The 24,658-nt window shown below is 35.1% G+C and overlaps 1 protein-coding gene across 3 annotated transcripts in view; it reads left to right on the forward strand.

The window, feature by feature from the left end:
• GRID2 (glutamate ionotropic receptor delta type subunit 2) overlaps positions 1–24,658 on the forward strand; it is a 1,486,895-nt gene that overhangs the window by 1,134,233 nt on the left and 328,004 nt on the right. For all 3 annotated transcript variants that reach the window (XM_078445882.2, XM_078445880.2, XM_078445881.1), the window contains exon 11: positions 18,607–18,919. In XM_078445882.2, the coding sequence (XP_078302008.1) occupies positions 18,607–18,919 (313 nt within the window). The remainder of the gene's footprint in view (positions 1–18,606; positions 18,920–24,658) is intronic.

The following is a 24,658-nucleotide window of genomic DNA, read 5'->3' on the forward strand; positions in this document are numbered from 1 at the left end:
TTAAAATAATAAAACATTCATTTCTAGAAATATCAGTGTGGCAAGCTCCAAGAAATATTTTTCAATTGAATATGCACTAAGTTGTAAGATTAAACATCTATTCATTATAATAGCAAGAAAAAGGAAGATTTCTGAAAATCATTAAAAGGGAATGATTGAATTAATCAGAATATCATCATAATCAGTAAACACTTGTTGCGTGCCTACCATCTTTTATGTGCTGATAATTTAAAGGTGACAAAAATAGTTCTTTAAAGTTCTGTGCAGCTTTAAAAAAAACTGACTTGAGGCACCTGGGTGGCTCAGTTGGTTAAGCGTCCGACTTCGGCTCAGGTCATGATCTCGTGGTCCATGAGTTTGAGTCCCGCGTCAGGCTCTGTGCTAACAGCTCAGAGCCTGGAGCCTGTTTCAGATTCTGGGTCTCCCTCTCTCTCTGACCCTCCCCCATTCATGCTCTGTCTCTCTCTCTCTGTCTCAAAAATAAATAAACATTAAAAAAAATTTAAAAAAAAACTGACTAGTTCTATGTGGGGTGTGTGTGTGTGTGTGTGTGTGTGTGTGTGTGTGTGTTTTACTCAAAGATTATATTATTATATTAAATTTGGGGGAAAATATACATTAATATGTAAAAACAGAAAAGAGTCTAAAGAACTTACATCAATCTTGAAACAATGGTTATCTATGAGGAAATGTAGAAAAGACTGCTAATTGTCCTTAAATATCTATTCTCTTCTTTTTTAGTAATACAGCTCCTGAGTTATAGCCAGATACAGACTGGCCATAATATATATTTCCTGGCTATTCTCTGGAGATAGTGTGATCATGTGACTAAGTTCTAGCCAATGGAAATTAAATAGAAGTATAATACAAAGCTTTGTTTAAAGCAAGGATTCTTTTTATTCTGATGCTCGTCATTCCTCCTCACTAAAATGTCAGTAGAATGGCTGGAGCTCGATCAACCATCTTAAATCATGAGTTGAAAACTATGTACCAAGGAGAGCAGAGCAACAAGAGAAAATTAGTCTGATTCCTAACACTAGAAGCTTCATCAGCCTGGTTCTGTTAGTTATAGAACTTCTATATGATGTTTCAGCCAGTGATATTGTGGGCATTTCTTCTACTTGTAAGAAAAGAATAGGCAGGTTTTATGTTTTCTCCCTTTAAAAACTAGAATGTATTTGTAATATTGCTTTTACAATTTAATATTCAAATTTATTTTTCTTCTTAGGTTTGCTTTTCTATATTGTATCAATGCCAACCTTATTAGCCAGTGCTGTAATATATATGCTTTTCTGTTGTGTTTTGTTTTTACATTGAGCCGGTTTACATGTTGAGCTAAATGGACTCATATGGTTTAACTTATCTGACAAATTCACATATTTTATTGGAAATCTAAGCTAGAAAATCCCTATTCCCACATTTTTAACAGCTAAAACTTGGGGAAAAAAACTTTCTAATTAGCTGACAATATTCACTACCCTCTCATATTTGAGCCTTGCCAAGATGCTCCTCTTCCTATATGTCTACTGAGTTTGGAAGACATTTTTACAAACTATGGTCATAAACTTTGGGGCGATTTGTGAGACTCCTATTCACTTTTTCAAGCAAATATAAGCATCCAACCTCCCTTTTTAAATTTTCAAATGATACGTTCAAATAACTATAACAGAAGAAAATTAAATACATTACTGTAAATTAAGGAAGGGTGGCTCTCATCAACCAGAAGTTGTCAGATTTCAGGAAAGCACAGTCCTAAGAAATTTTAGCTTTCCAGGTACTCTGTACAAATGCCATAAATTGCCCTAATTTGGAAGAGTACAGAGTGCAGCTAAGAGCAAGCCGTGAGCTCAACCGAAAGCATAACATTCGACTGTCTACTCACTGTTGAGGCTCAGTGGCACCACTGTTATCCTCTGCGTGGGTTCTTTTTCTCCAGCAGGCAAGTTAGTGTTCAGTCACATGGTGGTCCAGGGTTCCAAGCACAGCAAGATAAAGGGCAAGCTCCATTGAGCAAACCTTTCAAGGCTCTACTTGTATCATAATGCTTCTCTCCCACTGAGTGCCACATCACTGGCTAATCCCAGATCAAAAGGATAGGGAAATAGGCTGGACCACCTTGTGGGAAGAGCTGTAGGGTCACATGGCAACAGGGCATGTGTATGGAAATGGGAAGAATTTTCTGGTTGTTTTTGTAATCTGCCATGGTGATAGGTTAGGTTAATAACATCAAGAAAGAGTGGAGGATTATAAACTGAAATACTTAACAGAGAACAGGCAAAGATAAATGAGTGAAATTGGATATAAGTGCATATGCATACACTGTGCTTGCATGGTGAGAGCTAAAGTTAATTGGAAATTTCCTGCACTTTCTAAAGGGGCAGCTGCCTCTCAGATCCATGAAAATGTATTGCTACATATTCCAATTTTTACAAAAATGCCAAGTTTGGACTCTTGCATAGAATCTGCTAATTTTGAATTGTGGCTAAATTACTTACTTTTCTAAATTTGTAAAGTATTAAATACAATATAAATAGTATAATTAATAAAGTTTACTTAGATAAATTTGTTTCCTACAGATAGTGAGGGCTCATAGGTAAATTAGAAAATATGATAATATATTAGGTACCCCCTGAAACTCCTTAATTTCTACATAAAATAAATAATACTTAACAAATTACCTGTTCAAAATATGATGAAACTAAAATTAATAAAAGTATTTTAAGCAACTACAAGATAAAATCTCAAACCACTTGAAAATTAACAATAAGCGAACAAAAATTAAAAAGAGCAAACCCTCCTAAACTAGTTTTAGAGCAAAAGAAGAAATAAAAACTAAACATACATTCTATTTAAAAAATAAAGATGAAGAACTACAAGAAAATTGTTTTTGAAACTTTAAAAAAAATGTGAATTTTTAAGGCCTATTTAATTATTAAAGTAAAATAAGGAAACATGCATTCATCTCAATAAATAAAATAATAAAACCCCAATGAAAACTACTAAAGTTTAAGTTATAATAAAGTAAAAATTCATAATTTAAAATTTATAAATATAGAATTGGTAAAGGGAAAAAAAATCTCAGTTCTTTGAAAATACCTAAACAAAAACTAACTTCTGGCAAGTCTGGGTTAATAGAATGGGATGCATAAATAGTTACATTGAAAAAGAGAAAGTGTATATCAAATAAGGAAAATGTTCACAAGTTTAGATAGATAATAAACACAACTCTATAATAATTAATTTGAAAAATCTTAATAAATGAATTATTGTCAAGGAAACATCCCATAATTAAAATTGACTCAAGAAAAAACAACTATAATTATTTTTCAAATATACCAAAATTATTTATAAGCAAATTAATCAAGGTTATTACTTATTTTCTTCATTCCTTTCAGGAAAGAATAGGACAAATGATTAAAACATTTCATAAAAGTTATCCAATTACTTTTATAAAGCTAGAATATCCCCCCAAACAAAATCTAACAATGATACCACACAAAAAAGAAAACAATATGAAGTATCACTTATGAATATGGATATATCCCAAAATCCTAAAATATATCCATTTAAATTTGACCCATCAGCAAATTAAAATATAATCAAGTATTACCAAATAGGATTTATTTCAGAAATAGAGTAATTGTTTAACATGAGGAAATTATATTACTCCTTGTTTTAGATTATTAATAAAAACAGGTAAAATGCATATAATGATCATAAAAAATGACCAAAATATAAGTGTCATTTGAGATCAAATTGGGAAAGAGCAGCCACATGCATTTGAGACTTCCCATGCCTCATTCCCCAAATTATAAAATCACCTACAAATACAAATAAAATCACATCTGACCACAGAAAATCCCACACAGAGATCACTATATTCTTCAAATTATCTATAAGTATAGAAAATCCCAACAGAAAATCCCAACAGACTCAGTTGGAGTCCCAACTGAGATTACAAATCTATGAGAAGAGGGAGAAGAAAGACTTAAATGACTCCATAAGAAAGATGAAAGAGATTATGCATGAAGCAGCTCCTTAACCCTCAGAAAGAGAAAATTTAACTTAGCAAGTGTTAATGTGTGGAACAGAAACCTGGAACTTGGTAAACTGCAGCACTAGCTAAGGGGAAGGGACTAAGTGGTAAGTGTGCCACAGCAATAACCTCAGGGAATCATTACTTCTGGAGGAGAAGCGAAAATAGAGAAGACACGTGCTCTTTGCAGATGTTTTAATGAAGGTAAAGTGAGGGTAGTAAATGAGGAAAATTAAGAATCCTGTAGAAACTAAACAGAAACCCCCTCTAAAACCCCCTCTTAAAAACAAAAACAAAAAAAAAACCTCCCATTAAAGAAGCCGTATGCTACTACAATGACAGAAAGAAGTTCTATTGAACTAAGAACCTTGTTTACAAATTATCTAGGAATATAAAAGTAATTGGACAGATTCTATTCAAAACTACTCAAAGTATGACTCAATACTTTGGTTTATCAATTGGCTTATCAAAGTTTTTCTCACATAGACAACTACAAAGAAAAATGAAATTGTGACATAAAACTCCAAATCAAATTAAAAATTTCACACAAGCATTTTATTTTTTTTCAAAAAAAAAAAAAATGAAAGAAAGAAAAGAAAAATAAACAGGAACCCCTGCATGGTTCACTTGGTTAAGCATCAACTCCTGGTCTTAGCTCAGGTCATGATCACAGGGTATTTGTGAAGATTTACTGAATTAATCATTGAAAAGTATTTAGGCATAGCAGGCACTATGTAAATATTAAGTAGTAGTGATAGTAGTAAGTAAAATCTCCTTAGTACTTATGTTAATCGGATTATTAGTTGCTTTATCAGGTGCTAAGCTATAATCAAATTAATACCGTTCTTTCCATGAGTTCACAAATACTTGTATAAAAGTGTAAAAGTAAAGATATGAAAACATTAAGTGTGGTTGTCTTATTAGATTTAAATGTCTTCTTTATAACTTTTTGTCCTTTAAACATTTTCTAGAATTATTAAGTATGATCTTAATTTCAGAATAAAAGTCAGTTTAACAACAATTTCATTGGTCTACGTGGAGATTTAATCATTTCCAGTGGTGTATTTGAAAAATAATTAATTTTTGTTATGTGTTGGTAAGAAACTGAAATACTAATCTACAACAGTGACATATTAAAATATATCTGTTTCTTTCAAAGAAATACATAAAATCTTGACATTGAAAAAATAATAATTTTTTATTAATTTGACAATTTAGCTATTTTTCTTTTCCCCAGTACTTCTGCTTTGGTTTCTCCTATGGATAGTAATAACTTATATACTTTATTTACCTGGAGAGGTCTATTGAAACTTTAAAGTCTTTTTTTTTTTCAATGTATGAAATTTATTGTCAAATTGGTTTCCATACAACACCCAGTGCTCATCCCAAAAGGTGCCCTCCTCAATACCCATCACCCACCCTCCCCTCCCTCCCACCCCCATCAACCCGCAGTTTGTTCTTAGTTTTTAAGAGTCTCTTATGCTTTGGCTCTCTCCCACTCTAACCTCTTTTTTTTTTTTTCCTTCCCCTCCCCCATGGGTTTCTGTTAAGTTTCTCAGGATCCACATAAGAGTGAAACCATATGGTATCTGTCTTTCTCTGTATGGCTTATTTCACTTAGCATCACACTCTCCAGTTCCATCCACGTTGCTACAAAGGGCCATATTTCATTCTTTCTCATTGCCCCATAGTACTCCATTGTGTATATAAACCACAATTTCTTTATCCATTCATCAGTTGATGGACATTTAGGCTCTTTCCATAATTTGGCTATTGTTGAGAGTGCTGCTATACACATTGGGGTACAAGTGCCCCTATGCATCAGTACTCCTGTATCCCTTGGGTAAATTCCTAGCAGTGCTATTGCTGGGTCATAGGGTAGGTCTATTTTTAAATTTTTGAGGAAACTCCACACTGTTTTCCAGAGTGGCTGCACCAATTTGCATTCCCACCAACAGTGCAAGAGGGTTCCCGTTTCTCCACATCCTCTCCAGCATCTATAGTCTCCTGATTTGTTCATTTTGGCCACTCCGACTGGCGTGAGGTGATATCTGAGTGTGGTTTTGATTTGTATTTCCCTGATGAGGAGTGACAGTGAGCATCTTTTCATGTGTCTGTTGGCCATCCGGATGTCTTCTTTAGAGAAGTGTCTATTCATGTTTTCTGCCCATTTCTTCACTAGGTTATTTGTTTTTCAGGTGTGGAGTTTGGTGAGCTCTTTATAGATTTTGGATACTAGCCCTTTGTCCGATATGTCATTTGCAAATATCTTTTCCCATTCCGTTGGTTGCCTTTTAGTTTTGTTGGTTGTTTCCTTTGCTGTGCAGAAGCTTTTTATCTTCATAAGGTCCCAGTAATTCATTTTTGCTTTTAATTCCCTTGCCTTTGGGAATGTGTCAAGTAAGAGATTGCTACGGCTGAGGTCAGAGAGGTCCTTTCCTGCTTTCTCCTCTAGGGTTTTGATGGTTTCCTGTCTCACATTCAGGTCCTTTATCCATTTTGAGTTTATTTTTGTGAATGGTGTCAGAAAGTGGTCTAGTTTCAATCTTCTGCATGTTGCTGTCCAGTTCTCCCAGCACCATTTGTTAAAGAGACTGTCTTTTTTCCATTGGATGTTCTTTCCTGCTTTGCCAAAGATTAGTTGGCCATACATTTGTAGGTCTCGTTCTGGGGTTTCTATTCTATTCCATTGGTCTATGTGTCTGTTTTTGTGCCAATACCATGCTGTCTTGAGGATGACAGTTTTGTAGTAGAGGCTAAAGTCTGGGATTGTGATGCCTCCTGCTTTGGTCTTCTTCTTCAAAATTACTTTGGCTATTCGGGGCCTTTTGTGGTTCCATATGAATTTTAGGATTGCTTGTTCTAGTTTCGAGAAGAATGCTGGTGCAATTTTGATTGGGATTGCATTGAATGTGTAGATAGCTTTGGGTACTATTGACATTTTGACAATATTTATTCTTCCAATCCATGAACATGGAATGTCTTTCCATTTCTTTATATCTTCTTCAATTTCCTTCATAAGCTTTCTATAGTTTTCAGCATACAGATATGTTACATCTTTGGTTAGATTTATTCCTAGGTATTTTATGCTTCTTGGTGCAATTGTGAATGGGATCAGTTTCTTTATTTGTCTTTCTGTTGCTTCATTGTTAGTGTATAAGAATACAACTGATTTCTGTACATTGATTTTGTATACTGCAACTTTGCTGAATTCATGTATCAGTTCTAGCAGACTTTTGGTGGAGTCTATTGGATTTTCCAAGTATAATATCACGTCATCTGCAAAAAGTGAAAGTTGACTTCATCTTTGCCAATTTTGATGCCTTTGATTTCCTTTTGTTGTCTGATTGCTGATGCTAGCACTTCCAACACTATGTTAAACAACAGCGATGAGAGTGGACATCCCTGTCGTGTTCCTGATCTCAGGGAAAAAGCTCTCAGTTTTTCCTCACTGAGGATGATGTTAGCTGTGGGCTTCTCATAAATGGCTTTTATGATCTTTAAGTATGTTCCTTCTATCCCGACTTTCTCGAGGGTTTTTATTAAGAAAGGGTGCTGGATTTTGTCAAAGGCCTTTTCTGCATCGATTGACAGGATCATATGGTTCTTATCTTTTCTTTTATTAATGTGATATCACGTTGATTGATTTGCGAATGTTGAACCAGCCCTGCATCCCAGGAATGAATCCCACTTGATCATGGTGAATAATTCTTTTTATATGCCGTTGAATTCGATTTGCTAATATCTTATTGAGAATATTTGCATCCATATTCATCAGGGATATTGGCCTGTAGTTCTCTTTTTTTACTGGGTCTCTGTCTGGTTTAGGAATCAAAGTAATACTGGCTTCATAGAATCAGTCTGGAAGTTTTCCTTCCCTTTCTATTTCTTGGAATAGCTTGAGAAGGATAGGTATTATCTCTGCTTTAAACGTCTGGTAGAACTCCCCTGGGAAGCCATCTGGTCCTGGACTCTTATTTGTTGGGAGATTTTTGATAACCGATTCAATTTCTTCGCTGGTTATGGGTCTGTTCAAGCTTTCTATTTCCTCCTGATTGAGTTTTGGAAGAGTGTGGGTGTTTAGAAATTTGTCCATTTCTTCCAGGTTGTCCAATTTGCTGGCATATAATTTTTCATAGTATTCCCTGATAATTGTTTGTATCTCTGAGGGATTGGTTGTAATCATTCCATTTTCATTCATGATTTTATCTATTTGGGTCATCTCCCTTTTCTTTTTGAGAAGCCTGGCTAGAGGTTTGTCAATTTTGTTTATTTTTTCAAAAAACCAACTCTTGGTTTCGTTCATCTGCTCTACAGTTTATTTAGATTCTTTATTGTTTATTTCTGCTCTGATCTTTATTATTTCTCTTCTTCTGCTGGGTTTAGGCTGTCTTTGCTGTTCTGCTTCTGTTTCCTTTAAGTGTGCTGTTAGATTTTGTATTTGGGATTTTTCTTGTTTCTTGAGATAGGCCTGGATTGCAATGTATTTTCCTCTGAGGACTGCCTTCGCTGTATCCCAAAGCGTTTGGATTGTTGTATTTTCATTTTCGTTTGTTTCCATATATTTTTTAATTTCTTCTCTAATTGCCTGGTTGACCCATTCATTCTTTAGTAGGGTGTTCTTTAACCTCCATGCTTTTGGAGGTTTTCCAGACTTCTTCCTGTGGTTGATTTCAAGCTTCATAGCATTGTGGTCTGAAAGTATGCATGGTATGATCTCAATTCTTGTATACTTATGAAGGGCTGTTTTGTGACCCAGTATGTGATCTATCTTGGAGAATGTTCCATGTGCACTCGAGAAGAAAGTATATTCTGTTGCTTTGGGATGCAGAGTTCTAAGTATATCTGTCAAATCCATCTGATTCAATGTATCATTCAGGGCCCTTGTTTCTTTATTGACCGTGTGTCTAGATGATCTATCCATTTCTGTAAGTGGAGTGTTAAAGTCCCCTGCAATTACCACATTCTTATCAATAAGGTTGCTTATGTTTGTAAGTAATTGTTTTATATATTTGGGGGCTCCCGTATTCGGCGCATAGACATTTATAATTGTTAGCTCTTCCTGATGGATAGACTCTGTGATTATTATATAATGCCCTTCTTCATCTCTTGTCACAGCCTTTAATTTAAAGTCTAGTTTGTCTGATATAAGTATGGCTAATCCAGCTTTCTTTTGACTTCCAGTGGCATGATAAATAGTTCTCCATCCCCTCACTCTCAATCTGAAGGTGTCCTCAGATCTAAAATGAGTCTCTTGTAGACAGCAAATAGATGGGTCTTGCTTTTTTATCCATTCTGATACCCTATGTCTTTTGGTTGGCGCATTTAGTCCATTTACATTCAGTGTTATTATAGAAAGATATGGGTTTAGAGTCATTGTGATGTCCGTAGGTTTCATGCTTGTAGCAATGTCTCTGGTACTTTGTCTCACAGGATCGCCCTTAGGATCTCTTGTAGGGCTGGTTTAATGGTGACGAATTCCTTCAGTTTTTGTTTGTTTAGGAAGACCTTTATCTCTCCTATTCTAAATGACAAACTTGCTGGATAAAGGATTCTCGGCTGCATAGTTTTCCTGTTCATCACATTGAAGATCTCCTGCCATTCCTTTCTGGCCTGCCAAGTTTCAGAAGAGAGATCAGTCACGAGTCTTATAGGTCTCCCTTTATATGTTAGAGCATGTTTATCCCTTGCTGCTTTCAGAATTTTCTCTTTATCCTTGTATTTTGCCAGTTTCACTATGATATGTCGTGCAGAAGATCAATTCCAGTTACGTCTGAAGGGAGTTCTCTGTGCCTCTTGGATTTCAATGCCTTTTTCCTTCCCCAGGTCAGGGAAGTTCTCAGCTATTATTTCTTAAAGTACACCTTCAGCACCTTTCCCTCTCTCTTCCTCCTCTGGGATACCAATTATGCGTCGATTATTTCTCTTTAGTGCATCACTTAGTTCTCTAATTTTCCCCTCATACTCCTGGATTTTTTTTTTATCTCTCTTTTTCTCAGCTTCTTCTTTTTCCATAATTTTATCTTCTAGTTCACCTATTCTCTCCTCTGCCTCTTCAATCCGAGCCGTGGTTGTCTCCATTTTATTTTGCAACTCGTTGATAGCATTTTTTAGCTCCTCCTGGCTGTTCCTTAGTCCCTTGATGTCTGTAGCAAGAGATTCTCTGCTGTCCTTTATACTGTTTTCAAGCCCAGCGATTAATTTTATGACTATTATTCTAAATTCACTTTCTGTTATATTGTTTAAATCAGTTTTGATCAGTTCGTTAACTGTTGTTATTTCCTGGACGTTTTTCTGAGGGGAATTCTTCCGTTTGGTCATTTTGGATAGTCACTGGAGTAGTGCGGGACTGCGGGCACTTCCCCTGTGCTGTCTTGAATAACTTGCGTTGGTGGGTGGAGTCACAGTCAGACCTGATGTCTGCCCCCAGCCCAACTCTGGGGCCACTGTCAGACTGGTGTGTGCCTTCTCTTCCCCTCTGCTAGGGGCGGGATTCACTGTGGGGTGGCGTGGCCCGTGTGGGCTACTTGCACACTGCCAGGCTTGTGGTGCTGGGGATCTGGCGTATTAGCTGGGGTGGGTAGGCAAGGTGCACGGGGGCAGGAGGGGCAGACTTAGCTCACTTCTCCTTAGGTGATCCACTTCAGGAGGGGCCCTGTGGCAGCAGGAGGGAGTCAGACCCACTGCCAGAGGTGTGGATCTCAGAAGCACAGCATTTGGTGTTTGTGAGCTACAAGCAAGTTCCCTGGCAGGAACTGGTTCCCTTTGGGATTTGGGGTGGGGGATGGGCGAGGGAGATGGCACTGGCGAGCGCCTTTGTTCCCTGCCAAACTGAGCTCTGTCCTCCCGGGGCTCAGCAACTCTCCCTCCCGTTGTCCTCCAGCCTTCCTGCTCTCCAAGCAGAGCTGTTAACTTATAACCTTCCAGATGTTAAGTCCTTCTCACTGTCGAAACACACTCTGTCCGGCCCCTCCGCTTTTGCAAGCCAGACTCAGGGTCTCTGCTTGGCCTGCAGGCCACCCCTCCGCCCCTGCTCCCTCCTGCCAGTCTATGGAGCGCGCACTGCCTCGCTGCCCTTCCTACCCTCTTCCGTGGGCCTCTCGTCTGCGCTTGGTCCCGGAGACTCCATTCTGCTAGTCTTCTGGCGGTTTTCTGGGTTATTTAGGCAGGTGTAGGTGGAATCTAAGTGATCAGCAGGACGCGGTGAGCCCAGCGTCCTCCTATGCAGCCATCTTCTCCTCGAAACTTTAAAGTCTTTAGAACCAAAACACATATATTCCTCTATTAACAAACATAGAATAATTATATAATAAGGTCTCAATAAATAATTTTTAGCACTAAAATTTCAGAGTTAAAAGGGCTCTTATATTACCAGTTATAATCCATTTATTGTACAGATGAGTAATCTTCAAATGATGAAAGCTTGGCTACTTACCCAAAGTCATGTCATGTATCTTTAGCTGAAGATGAAAGATAACATTCTTCTTTCTTTTCATCACCTTTCTTTTCTTCGTCCTTTAGAATTTCTTTAACATCTGCTTTCTCACAAGCAAACTTAGAATTTTTACACTAAAACACTATTTGAACACCAAAGAATATAAAATAATACTTAAGCAGACTGTCAAGAAATTTTAAAAATCTATGATCAGTCCATTCTTTTGAAGAGCAAGAGAAGGAAATGTATAGTTTAAGAAGTTGGATATGCAGAGAGAGACCTAATACTTGTTAAATATGTGCCAAAACTCCTCAATAACTATTTTCCTTCCACTTTATGCAAAAAAATCCTTAAGGTGGGAGATATAAGGGGTAAAGAATCTCAAGGAAATTAAAGCTCATTGTATGTACTTTTAATCAGTTCAAATTTCTAGGTTCAAATGAATGATATCCTAGGGCAATTAGTGCATTTTCTGAGGTGACTTATGAGTTACTATGGATAATATGTACAAAACATGAAAAAGGGGAATGTTATACAGTTGGAGACTGACATATTTAAAATTACAAAAAAAAAAATCCGTTCTGCTTGACTAGTGACTTTGATTTTATTCTCTGAAAAACTACAGGATGGATTATTGATCTGATGTGTTATAGGTGATAAAATAAGTAAGCAGTTCATTTTTGTTTTTGATACCATGAACTATCATTGGAAAATGAAAATCTGGTTACACGTGCATTTTGAGTTTAATAATGCCTTTTACAAAGTGCTTAAAAACTATATAGAGAATCCTTGTTGGATTACACTATAATAAAGGATACTTGTGGGTGATTAAAAAAACATTTTGGAGTATTAACTAATGAGCTACCATCAGAGTTGGAAGAACTTTAGAGGCAAATTGCAATGATTGGGATTTGCCCATGTATTTTTTATCAATATCTTGCTAGCAATGTGGGTGAAGAATTAAAGCCTGCTTCTCAGACATACAAATGAACCAAGGCTAGCAGAAAATGTTGATATAGTGATTGATAGGTAACAATTCAAAATGTTTCCAATAGATGTGAAAGACCAAAGAACCAAAGAATGAAACTGATGATAGACAAATATAAAATCCAACATTTGGTTCAAAATCAATTCCATAGGACTTATGAGAAGTTCTAGATTGATAGTGTTTCATTTAGAAATATGTTTGACCATAAGTTTAGTTTAAGGCAATGTTGTACTTCACCTAGTAAAAATGATCCAAGCTTTAATTTTATTTTCAAAAACTATATTATTCATATCAGTTGAGGAAATATTGATTAATTAGATTATGTTTGTAAGAAAATGATCAGTATTTTGAGGGATATGGAAACCATATTTTGAGAAGAGTGTAAAAGCAAATTGTTTTTAGTGTTAAAATAGTTATTTCCAATTGGAGAATAAAATAGTACTTTTCAAGTATTTGAAAGATTAGGTACATCTATTCAGATTTATAATGTGATGTATAGATGACAACGTTAAGACACTTAATAGAAGATATATAGGGGAGCAGATATCAGTTCCTTATATAATGAAAACTTTGTGTTAATTGGAATATGTCAAATATAAATTGTTCATCTTGAAAAGATGCAATTGGACTTATAATATTAAAAAAAATAATGTACTTGGAACATATGACATGGCACTAGATATATACTAAGCATTAAAAAAATGTGTAACTATTACTAATATAATGTCCCTAGCATTATGGTCAAGCGTAAATTAGATAATTATTTGTGAGACATGACCATTTATTTCAGATTAAATTTAGAACAAATGTTTTCCAAGCTCTCTAAGTTTATGCTTCTAAGATTCAATTATTGTATGGCTTATTAGCCATGCCCCCTTGTAATGTCCACCCATCTCCTTTTCATGACTTGAAATAATACAAATCTTTTATCTTCTTTCAATGAAAACATTTAGACTGTGTAATTAGAATATTTTGAAAAAAATTCTTTATATTCCAATTTTAGAGTTAGTTCTTACTAAAATTTAAATAATCACTTATTCATTAAACATTTGACATACATTAATATTTTGTAATATATTAAACCTACTATAGTAGACTCTTGATTACCTTAGCTAATGACAAACAGCATAAATAGAAACATATTAATAAACCAAGAACCTTATTTTAATTATTGAGGCAATTATTCATTAAGATACAAATTTTTTATTACTGCTATAAAACTTCACAAATTTTTATATTACTGTTTTGTTTTTATTCTGTAAAAATCTTTCTGTTGGGAATGCTGAAGAATAGAAGAGATTTATAAGAATTGAATAACAAGCATCCAGTGAATGTTCCATCTTTATTTACATGTGAAGCAAGTTTTTATTGATCATGAATCTATGCCAAACAAAGGTGGTAGATACCAGGAATATGTCAATTTAAAACAAGAATAAAAACTAGTCATGGAGCTTGCAGTCTAGTAGAAAAGTCAGACATTATTCAAAGGATCACACAAATATTTGTAAAATTACAACTGTCAGAACTGCTAGAAAAGTGAGGGATATAGGCTTCTGAGTATAAATAACAAGAATTATTATTCTAATCATGGGGGTCATGGATAGCTTCCCCGAGGAAGTGATAATTGAGCTGATTTATGAATATGAATATGAGTTTACTTGAAGAATTTTCAGGAAGGACAATCCATTCAATGGAAATAACATGTACAAAGACCATGCATCAGGAAGTAGTGCTGGAAAGAAAAATAGCCCAATATATATATATATTGAGGTAGGTTGAGGATAATCTATCTAAAGATGTATAGGTTATGTTAAAGATTTGAATCCTTTTCCTCAGAGCAATGCAAATGCATTGAAAACCTTTAAGCTGTGTGAGGGACAGATAGATTTGCTCAACAGAAAGATTACTTTTACTGCAATAGGGAAATTAAGAAAAAAGAAAAGGTAGATTTCAGATAGACTGTTAAGAAGCCCATAAAAGCAATGGTGAGAACTGACAATAGTAGAGAAACGAATGTATATTAGGATTGCCAGGAGGTAGAATCAATAGTAACAGATAAGACAGGAGGTGTAAGATTGGAAAAGATAATGAAACCACCAAGATTTAAGACTTATGTGAAAAGATACTCATTGAGGAAGGAGACACTGAGAGAAGACTAGTTAGAGTTGAACAGCCTGAGTATGGTCTTGGCCATGTTAAATCTGAGGTATTTTTGACACTTCTAATAGAAGTATCAATTATGAAGTTACATAAATCACTCTGGACTCCAGACCTCAGATCTATATCTAGAAATATAAATTTGTAAATCTGATGTATGAATGGGGGCAATGGAAGTAATGTATATAAATGGGATTGCCTAGGTGAAAGATCAAATGGGAAAAGTCTATAAAGACCAAGTCCAGAGGATTGCCAACATAAGCTTGAAAAAGAAGCTTATGTCATGTCATGAAAACTAAGGAAAAGAGTGCTTATGATGGAGAAAGCAGTCATCATTGCCAAATGTTGTCAAGAAACCTAAACAGATGAGCACTAAATTGTATCCATTTGACTCAGCAATGCAAAACGTAAGAAGTGCTGTGTCCCTTGAATAATAGAGTGCTTAGCAATATGGGTACAAAAGAATCTTCCCAGACTTACTAGGAGATTGGGAAATAGAGACAAATCTTTAAAGAAAATTGTGGAAAAAGAGAGAGGAAGTAAAGGTAATAACTGGGATTCAGAAGTCGTAGGAGAGGAGGACAGACTTTTCTCTTTTTTTGTTGTTTTTATTTTAATGCAAAGGAGTTACAGAATCTTTTCATAGGAAATTTAGTTGATAGGATGATGTTTAATACATAAAAGACAGGAGTTTAAATATCTGAAAGAGGGAATTGGTTGATAAGTTTACTAAAGGTGGGTTGGTTTTTGGAAGGAAGACAGTTCTTTCATTGTAAATAGAGGTTAAATAGAATAGGCTGGGTGCAGGATATATGTTGAGTGGTAGAAGGTAGAAATAAGCCTGAATTTTAATCTGATATCTTTTATGTTCCTTATAAAATAGCAGTTAAGGTCATCTTTCAAGAGTTGAGAGGGGTGGTTACTGAGAAAATTAAAGATTTCATGACAGTAAAGATTTGAAATGTAGAAACTGGAAAAGTGAATTGACATATATGCATACATAGACAGGTAAATAATTAGATAAATAAGTGATAAGGAAGGAAGGGAGGGAGAGAAGGTGAAAAAAAAAGAAGAGGAAAAGAAAAGGAAGGAAGACAGTGAAGGAGGCAGGGAGGGAGGATAGGAATGATCATTTGTTTCTGATCATTTTTGGTAGTTTGGAGATATTCAAGAAGTTAACTTTTTTGAATCAGTGGTTCTTGGCTTTTTTTTTTCCTGCTCCAATAAAATTCTAATACAAGTAAGGACTATCACATACTCATGAAGCACAATTATCTGCTCAATATTGTGATTCTGTAGAATAGGATGAAGTACTTTCTTAGAAAGGTGTATACATATCTCAGGGATGGGAAAATGTGTGTATATGTGTTTATATTGTGTCTGTATATAAATGTATTTGTGCAGTTTGAAAAGCTTATCACATGATTCTGAAATGCCCTCCACAGGAATACTGGGAATTTCTCCTTGAAAACAGAGTAGCCAAGTGTTAAAATTGGACCAGAACCTAGGAAGTTAGTTCTCCGTAGAAATATGACAAGTAATTATTATATTTAATAAATCCATTAGCATATACAATATAATCAGTTTCCTTTTCCAAAGAGAAAACACACATTATTCCCTAAATATCTTTTCTCCATTATACAAATTCACTTCGTGATACTTACCTATTAGTAGAATTAGTATGTGACTATTCCAATTCATGATCATTTAAATGTTAACATTGAATTATTAGAAAAATATTGATGAAAGTTTACACATAGTCAGTCAACTTGTTGCCAGTAAGTTCTTCCATAGGTGAAATATTCTGATTGTGATTGAGTCATAAAATGCATTAGCTCAGTAGTCCATCAATTGCTGGATTACTGATCCATAGTACTGTAATGTCCTGAAAAACTAAAGGCAACTTCTGAAAGCCTAATTGAATCTTGGAGACATGTTTATTACCATTAGGATTAAGATAATATGAGTCCACTCACAGTAGTCACACTAAATATAGTTACATTCATTTCACAAATAGATAAACTGAAGTTTACAAAAGAGAGAACTGGAGAAATAAGGATCCAGGTTAGCTTTTCAACCTGAAAAGACCAAATTCCTAATATTTAGCTATAGAAAATAAATATATAAGGGGCACTTGGGTGGCTCAGTCATTTAAGCATCCGCCTCTTGATCTCAGCTCCAGTCTTGATCTCAGGGTGTGAGTTCAGGCTCCACCTTGGCCTCCATGCTGAGTATGACACCTACTTAAAAATAAATAAATAAATAAATAAATAAATAAATAAATAAATAAATAAAAATGAGCCTGAAAGCAATAATAATTATTTCTCTGAAAGTTTATTTTCAAATATGTTATTAAGTATAATATCTCTCTGTTAATAATTATAAGCTCATGGTGTGTATACTAATATGGCCTTGTTGCAATATAAATACTACAATAAAAAAACCCACAAAATTTGAGACTCTGTTAAGATAAAACTTGTCCTAAAACCAGTTACCTTAACCACCTACCATATGCATCATTTGGAAAATGAAGGATTTTTGCAGTGAGGTAAGTGGTTATGAGCTCTGATTTGGAGTAAGAAAAACCTAGCTTTAGTATTGACTTCTATACTTATAAACAATGAGAACTAAACAAGTCATGCAATTCTTGTAGTTTCTGTATGAAATCAAGGGGAAAACACATAATTCATGAATTATATTCATATTGTAAGGATTAAATAAGAAAATGTATTTAAATATTTAGTACTGGACTTAGCAACAAATATATATGGACTGATATGTATGTATAAACATATGCATATATGTGCATATATATGTACACACACAAACGCACATGATTCTTAAATATATGCAGAATATTTTTGAAGCCATTATTACTTCAGAGACTAGATTTATTTGAGCCAGTTTAGCATTCCGTTTGGTATGTTACTTCACATGTTTTTTTGTTTCTTTTTTGTTTTGTTTGTTTTATTTTGTTCTGTTTTGTTTGGTGTCCAAAAGCAATAAAACCAGTTTCTGTCTTCCTTCATAAAACAATAAGTAAGGAAGAAAAATAATAGCAAAAATGTTCAACACACAATTTACTATTATTTTTATTTGTCTGGAAGGAGCTTTCCACAGCTTTAATCACAGCCATGGATCATTATTTCAAACAAAATACATCCTCTGGTTATTTAAATATGTGTTCTCATATTATAGAATTTAAATATGTCATTTGTTCTGTGCTCTCCCTACAATTCTACTCTGTGCTTCAAATCAGTAAAATAGCATGCACTGCCATTTTTAATGCTATCACTGAGAATCTAGGGAGATACACATTGAAAAGAAGAGTTGTTACTCTGAGAAGAATTATGTCTCCTTAATTTTTCATTTTTTGTTAAGACATTTCTGAGATTTGTGCAATAAAATCATAGTAGAGACTTTTGGCAAATGACACTATAACAGTGCTATATGAAAGTTCTGACTGTAATGCATTTAGAAATCAATAATATAAATTTTGATGCAGAGAAATCTAAACCAAGAGTAAATGCTATGTTGAGGGTTTTTTTTTTAAATAAGTTATCCAATAATTTACATCTTAAGAACATAATAAAAATATCTTGGGAATATTTTCTCAGAAAGAATTCCTTAGAATATGTTTTGCCTTTGTTACTGTGTTAATGACGGCTTTGATAAAAAGGACTCAAGAAAAGAAGACAATTTCCTTCAGGTGTTATCTGTTTGAAATATTCTTCATTGATTTCACATGCACTGATAATATGAACAAGGTCATTTATCTGACTCTGGTGGGGCAAGATTTGCAGTAAGAAATGCAAAATTCATACAGAGTTCTCCTCTAAGAAATATCTGCAGTGTTTTTCCGTTTATATAAAAAGACTAAAGATGTTGCCTGAGGCATCTATTTTCGTTTCCTTCAGGCAAGTTGAAGCACCACAAATCAAATTGTTTTCCACATTGTTAATTTATTATTTTCTCTTTTCAATTTTTCAGAGAGCTGACATAGGGATTTCTGCTTTAACCATCACCCCAGATCGTGAGAATGTGGTGGACTTTACAACACGCTACATGGACTACTCAGTGGGAGTACTACTTCGAAGGGCTGAAAAGACAGTGGATATGTTTGCCTGTCTCGCACCATTTGATCTCTCTCTATGGGCTTGCATTGCTGGCACTGTTCTTCTGGTGGGTCTTCTGGTCTACCTCCTAAATTGGCTTAATCCCCCACGATTACAAATGGGATCAATGACATCTACTACTCTCTACAACTCCATGTGGTTTGTCTACGGATCCTTTGTACAGCAAGGTAAGGAGAATAAAAAAACATTTTGGTATGAAAAAAGGATATGTTTCAAATGCCATGAATCAGTTAAGAATGTTCAGTATCTGACATCAATAAGTGTTCTAAAGGGTCTTCACAGCAATGCTCAGAAAAGAACATTTCCAGATCTTTCCTAGAGGATCTCAAACACAGCAGGAGTCCTGCAAAAATGGTTCATTATCTTTTGATGTAGATTCAATTTCATCAACAAAGCCAGAAATGAATGTCAGAGATAAGGTTCACAAGAAACTCAAGATCAGATTCCCCTTCCTTCCCGCCTAATTTTTTTTTTTTCTTTCTCTGACATTCTGAGAATTTGCCTTATGAGGATGAAACAACTTACTACCAGACCAGATACTGTTTAATTATTTACATATGTAAGACACGTTAGGACTTGTTCTTTGTTCAGAGACATTGTTTAATGTATTAAAAATATTCATTGACAATGAAAAACTTTGATTAATTTAAGATTCTGATAAGAAATTTTGTTTTATTTTTCATCTTAATATATAATCTTTACCAGTGATTTAACTTACAATTTCATTGTAACAATGAAATGTAAAGAATGTCTTTGTTTTGTTATTCAATATTTAATTTACCCTACTCTTTAAAATTGTCAAGTTAATTCTTTGGCTCTTACCATTTTAGAATACAATAATAATTATTGAACTCCTTATTTGAGACTACAGCCATTGTACAGAATGAAATAATAATATACTTAGGGGATTGATAGTTTCTTACAAACCTGTCACATGTCAGATGTATTGAAGAGGAGAAATATGTGTCACAATGGAGATACATGACACTTTAGCCTTAATATTTACAACTGTCAATAGCATCATATTTTTTATTCACACTTGCTATTAGATCTTCCATTAAATTTGAGTATTCGTTCTCAACTGCATACTCCTGATTGAGACCACTGGCCCAGAGAGGGCCGTGGACAGAGCCCTAAAGAAAGGAATGGGTAGATGGGCTTTCCGTGGTAACTGATGAGGAATGATGAGAAAGATCCAAGTACCGTGTATAGTATGCAGTGATATACATACAAAATAAAGAGAGTATTTAAATATGTAGGGTTTGGTTGACTATGTTAAATATGTCAAAAAATCAAGTAAAATTAAGACTTGAAAGATATTTGCTGGGTTTAGCAATAAACTTTGCTATAGGTAATATTCCAGTGACTGTAGCTACATAACAAGTTCCTCTACCAATTCTGTGGGTCAGAAGTTTAGACAAGACATTGGAAGGATTGCCGGAGTCCAGCTCCAGCAGGTCCAGGGGTTCCCTAAGGATGAATGGCATCGGCAAAAAAGTGAAAATAAAACAAAACAAAAATAAAAATGAAAAACTAAAATAAAAAGCTAAAATAAGAAACTAAAATAAAAAACTAAAATAAAAATGGACACAAACAACAGCAGTGTGTTGAACTGGCTGATTTATTGCAGTAAACATGGCATTATATTTGCTAGTGATTTCCTTGTAACATACGTCATCTATGTTTTTCTAACATTACCCAATTCTAAAATTGTTCCTTTGTATAATCCCTCAATAAGGAATAACATGATTGTTTTGTCATAACGTTCCCTCCTGCCCTTTGCTTATTGATTAATTTCTTTTATTGTTTTTATTATGTATCTATGTTTATCTATAATTTATAAAGTATTTGCTTTGCTGTTTTCACGAAAGGCCATTTATCTCTCAACATCTCAAGTGGAACAGTTACAGGGACATGACCCTGAACCATTCGTGGTTTTAAAGAACAAAAGGGTTCGCCTGGGTCCGAGGTGCCAAGAAGGGGGCCAAGAGGGCCTTAGAAACCCACGCCTTATGCATTCTCAGAGAGACAATGCACCTAGGAACCAATGAACCATTCTGTAGCTTTAACCGACTAGGTTCAATCATCATCTGGAATGCCTCCTGGGGGACAGGTGGGCCGAGGGGTCAGAGTGACCTGTGTCCATAGATACACTCCTTAGTTACCGGAGTGGGGCTTTCGGATCCATATGTCTCTCCTTCATTGGCCGCCTTTGCTGGTAAATGCATGAGGCTATCCTTCCTGTAAGTAGAGGAGTCTCCATGGGGATGGCAAGGGCCAAACATAAGGCCGCACAATTTCTTGCGGAACCTTATTTTCTTCCCTAATGGCTCTTTTCCCAGGGGGCCTGCCGAGGGCAATTCCCCAACAGACAATACCCCAGGTAGTTTTAAGGCCAAATTACCTAAAAGCGGGAGGACAAGAAGCTTCACTGTCGGTGGACCGCCTTGCAGTCACCAATCCGTCCACAGCCAGGCTTTGCCATTCAGGCTGGGTAGCTCGACTTCCAGCAAAGGATGGCTTGTCTTTACTCAGTGATGTCTGAGGACTCGACTAGACAACTTAAAGTCTGAAGATGAACTCATCTGTAGGCTTGTGCATTTCACTTTCATGTCTGGTGGCTGATGCTGACTGAGGGCTTGTAGCTTCAGTTTTCTTCTGTGGTCTCTCTTCATGGGATAGTTTGGTTTTTTTCACAGCATGATAGTTAATTTCTCCATAGAGAGCATTCCAAAAAGAGAAAAAAGAGTCAATAAAACAGACGAATATTACAATGCAGATTGGGGATCACAAACTTGTATGACAGTTTGAGTTCCTCTTGCAGGCAACGTACTGGTTGTGCCCATCGTATGGCTTTGTTACAAGATTTAAAATGGCTAAAAATTATGAAATTCTTAGATACAATAACTTCTATAAGGATCACATAATTATTTACCAAATAAATAAAAAACAAAAACTAATTAGATTCAGCTGTGGATAGTTAGGCACATGGAAAATGTATAACAAGGCAAATGATTTTAGATTATTGGAAAGATAATGATTAAAATGGTAGTTCTTATGGTACATGGAGCAATAAAAAATTAGAAATACCAATAATGAGAATGCAGTAAGAGTAGCCTGGAGAGTAATAGAGTAGTAGTAAGAGAGAATAGGGTTCTTGATGAGGCCAAAGACAAAAGTGGAAACATCAGTGTGAGAGAGTTTGAAGTTTTTATTTATGGATTCCTGAGGTTAAGAGTTGTTGAAAGACTTTAAAGCTGATCAAGGAACTCAGAGCCTAGAGCATTGGATGAGCCATCTGCAATTATGGTCTGCTTGGAGGAAAATGAGCCACGTGCCAAAGTTGTCCATAAATGAGGAGAGATAGGAGACATTGACAGATATGAGCACTGACTAAAAATAGAAGTTGGTATAGTTAGATGTAATTAACCTCTGTTTTCACCTCACTTCTTCCCAATCCATCCAATTTTCTGTACATGGTTTTAATAACCATCAATATCCAATTGACCACCACATCTGCATCATCCATTCTTTTAGTTTTGTATATCCAGCTGCTCTGGATATAGCAGAAGTACCGTGAATTCCAACATGCCAAAAAATTGAATTTATTTTATACTTTAAAGCTTTGTAGCCTCTCATATTCTCTATTCAAGCTGATGCATTACTAACTACTCAGATAATCAGGTTAGAAACTTTGAAAATAGTTTTGATTTCTTCTTCCTTCTATCCCTTATATCCAACCATAATCAAGTCCTGTGAATTTTACCTTCTAAATATTTCTAGAAGTGGAAATCTTGTCTCACCTAAACAGAGAAGTCTACACTGCTCTCAAGATTAGGCCTAACTCATTTCTCAGGTCTTTATATTTCAGTTTTGTCCCCTGCAAATATATGCCCCACATACTTTATAGCTAGGTTTTTCTATCAGGGAGAGCTAACCACATAATTTCCATTCTTCAAATATTTCCTTTGGCTCCCCACTGCCCACAGTTTAAAAGCTATTTAGAACATGAACAATATTCCACCAGTAGGCTCCTGTCCGGTGCTCAATTCTCATCTCTTACCACTCATGCATCACATTTAATTCTCCAGTTACTCCAAACAGCTTTTGTCCCTTGAACACAAGATTGTGTCATGACTCTCTGCCATTGCTTCTGCTCTTTTCAGTTCCTGAAATGCCTTTATTACTAAGCTGCTTAATCTCTATTCCCACTCACTGCTTTCGTGTGGCAAGTTGCTATGCATCCTCTAATTCTTGCTTTGCTTTCACTTCTTTTAGGAAATGTTTGGTGGGATTAAGGACCATCTTCTATGCTTCTGAAGATATATTTATCATAGCACTTATAAACTATGGTGTAATTGCCTTTCCCCTCCCCCCATTTGTCTCCATCTGAGTCCTTTGAGCACAAAACAGTGTCTTATTTATCTTTATCGTCCCTTTGCCTATAGTTCAGGGTCTTATATATATTGTTTGATAAATGCAAAGCGATCAACTAAATGAATAACTACATGCTAAATTGTTAACTAAACCAAGAATGGAGTTAACTGCAATATTGTGCTTATTAGATTATAATCTGTTCCCCAATGGTCTAAACTCCCTAAACCTAACAGGAAGTTACTCAGAATGTCTCTACTGATGTATTTTATTAAGTAGATAAGATACAGAACTTTTGAACAAGGTCTCCAATTCATTGAACTTCTCTTTTGAGGATGTTGATATGCTTTCTGAACTCTGCCTCTAGGTAGCCAAATTCTTGTAATTTTTGGAGCACATTAAAGAGAAAAAGATAAGTAAAATTACCCATATGGCTACCAGGCTTTTCTAGTTCTGTAAGCATGATACAGATATCAAAAGATACAAATAGGTTAAGCACTTTTCCATCCTAACTGGGCCTTTAAATGAATTGTACAGCCTATAGGTTGATTGTGCATTTATACAAATTCTTAGTGATGGATAATGCTGAATTGCATATGATTAACTACTTCATCTTTGAAATGCTGCTATTCTTCCACTTCCTAACAATGAAAGGTGAATTCATTAAAAGATACAGAGAGCATCTTTACGTTTTGATTAAAAATAAGTCAAGAAAATGCTCCTAAAGCCTATGAAAAAAGAATCAGTCAATGACAGTGTCCATGCACAGGCAATGTAGTTAAAATTAGGTATAATTTTCGATAAAAACATAGTCTTTTTAAGAAGTACAGCTGTTATTCAGAATTACAGTCTTTATTGAATCAGTAGTCAAGATTGAATAGGGCTAAAAAGCATTTTTATGTATTATCACATAAATTTCTGAAAAAAGAATTTAGGGACCACTAAAAGAAAAATGTTAAATATATGTGAGTTGTTTACTAATTCTGACTTTTTTAAAAAATATGTAACTTCAAAGCATTCTGGAAAAACAGCTCAGGGAATCCAACTGTGCAAAAGCAGTATGGCCCATTATAGAGATAAACTTGGTACATCTGTTTGGCTGGAACATTAGAGCTTGTGAATTAGATAGTGAAATGCATGAATGAGAGACCAATTTTATGCAAGTTTTGTTGTCATTTTATATCTTCTTTTATTTCCGTGTCTATGTGCATCTCTCTGTAATCAAATACTTAAACAACTAGGGTTTGATTTTTGAAGATCCTTATGTTTAGTTTATGGGCAGTGACTCTCAATTTCATCTGGGCTGGAGCAAGGGGTGCTCTGTGACTTTTTCACACATGTGGTTGTATGTAGTTATGTTTCCTGTTTATTTGCAAAGGGAAATTTCAGAGTTTGCCTCAGATGGTTTTGTCTGATCTATGAAGTATGAATATTTATAGTCCTGCAAAATATTTGAAGCTATTCCATATGTTTATTTACCAACAAGCATATATTAAGTACCAACTATATGCCAGGGACAAAAGGAAAACAAG

Source organism: Panthera onca, chromosome B1 (genome assembly GCF_046562875.1).
Source record: "Panthera onca isolate mPanOnc1 chromosome B1, mPanOnc1 haplotype 2, whole genome shotgun sequence".
Taxonomy (NCBI): Eukaryota; Metazoa; Chordata; class Mammalia; order Carnivora; family Felidae; genus Panthera; species Panthera onca.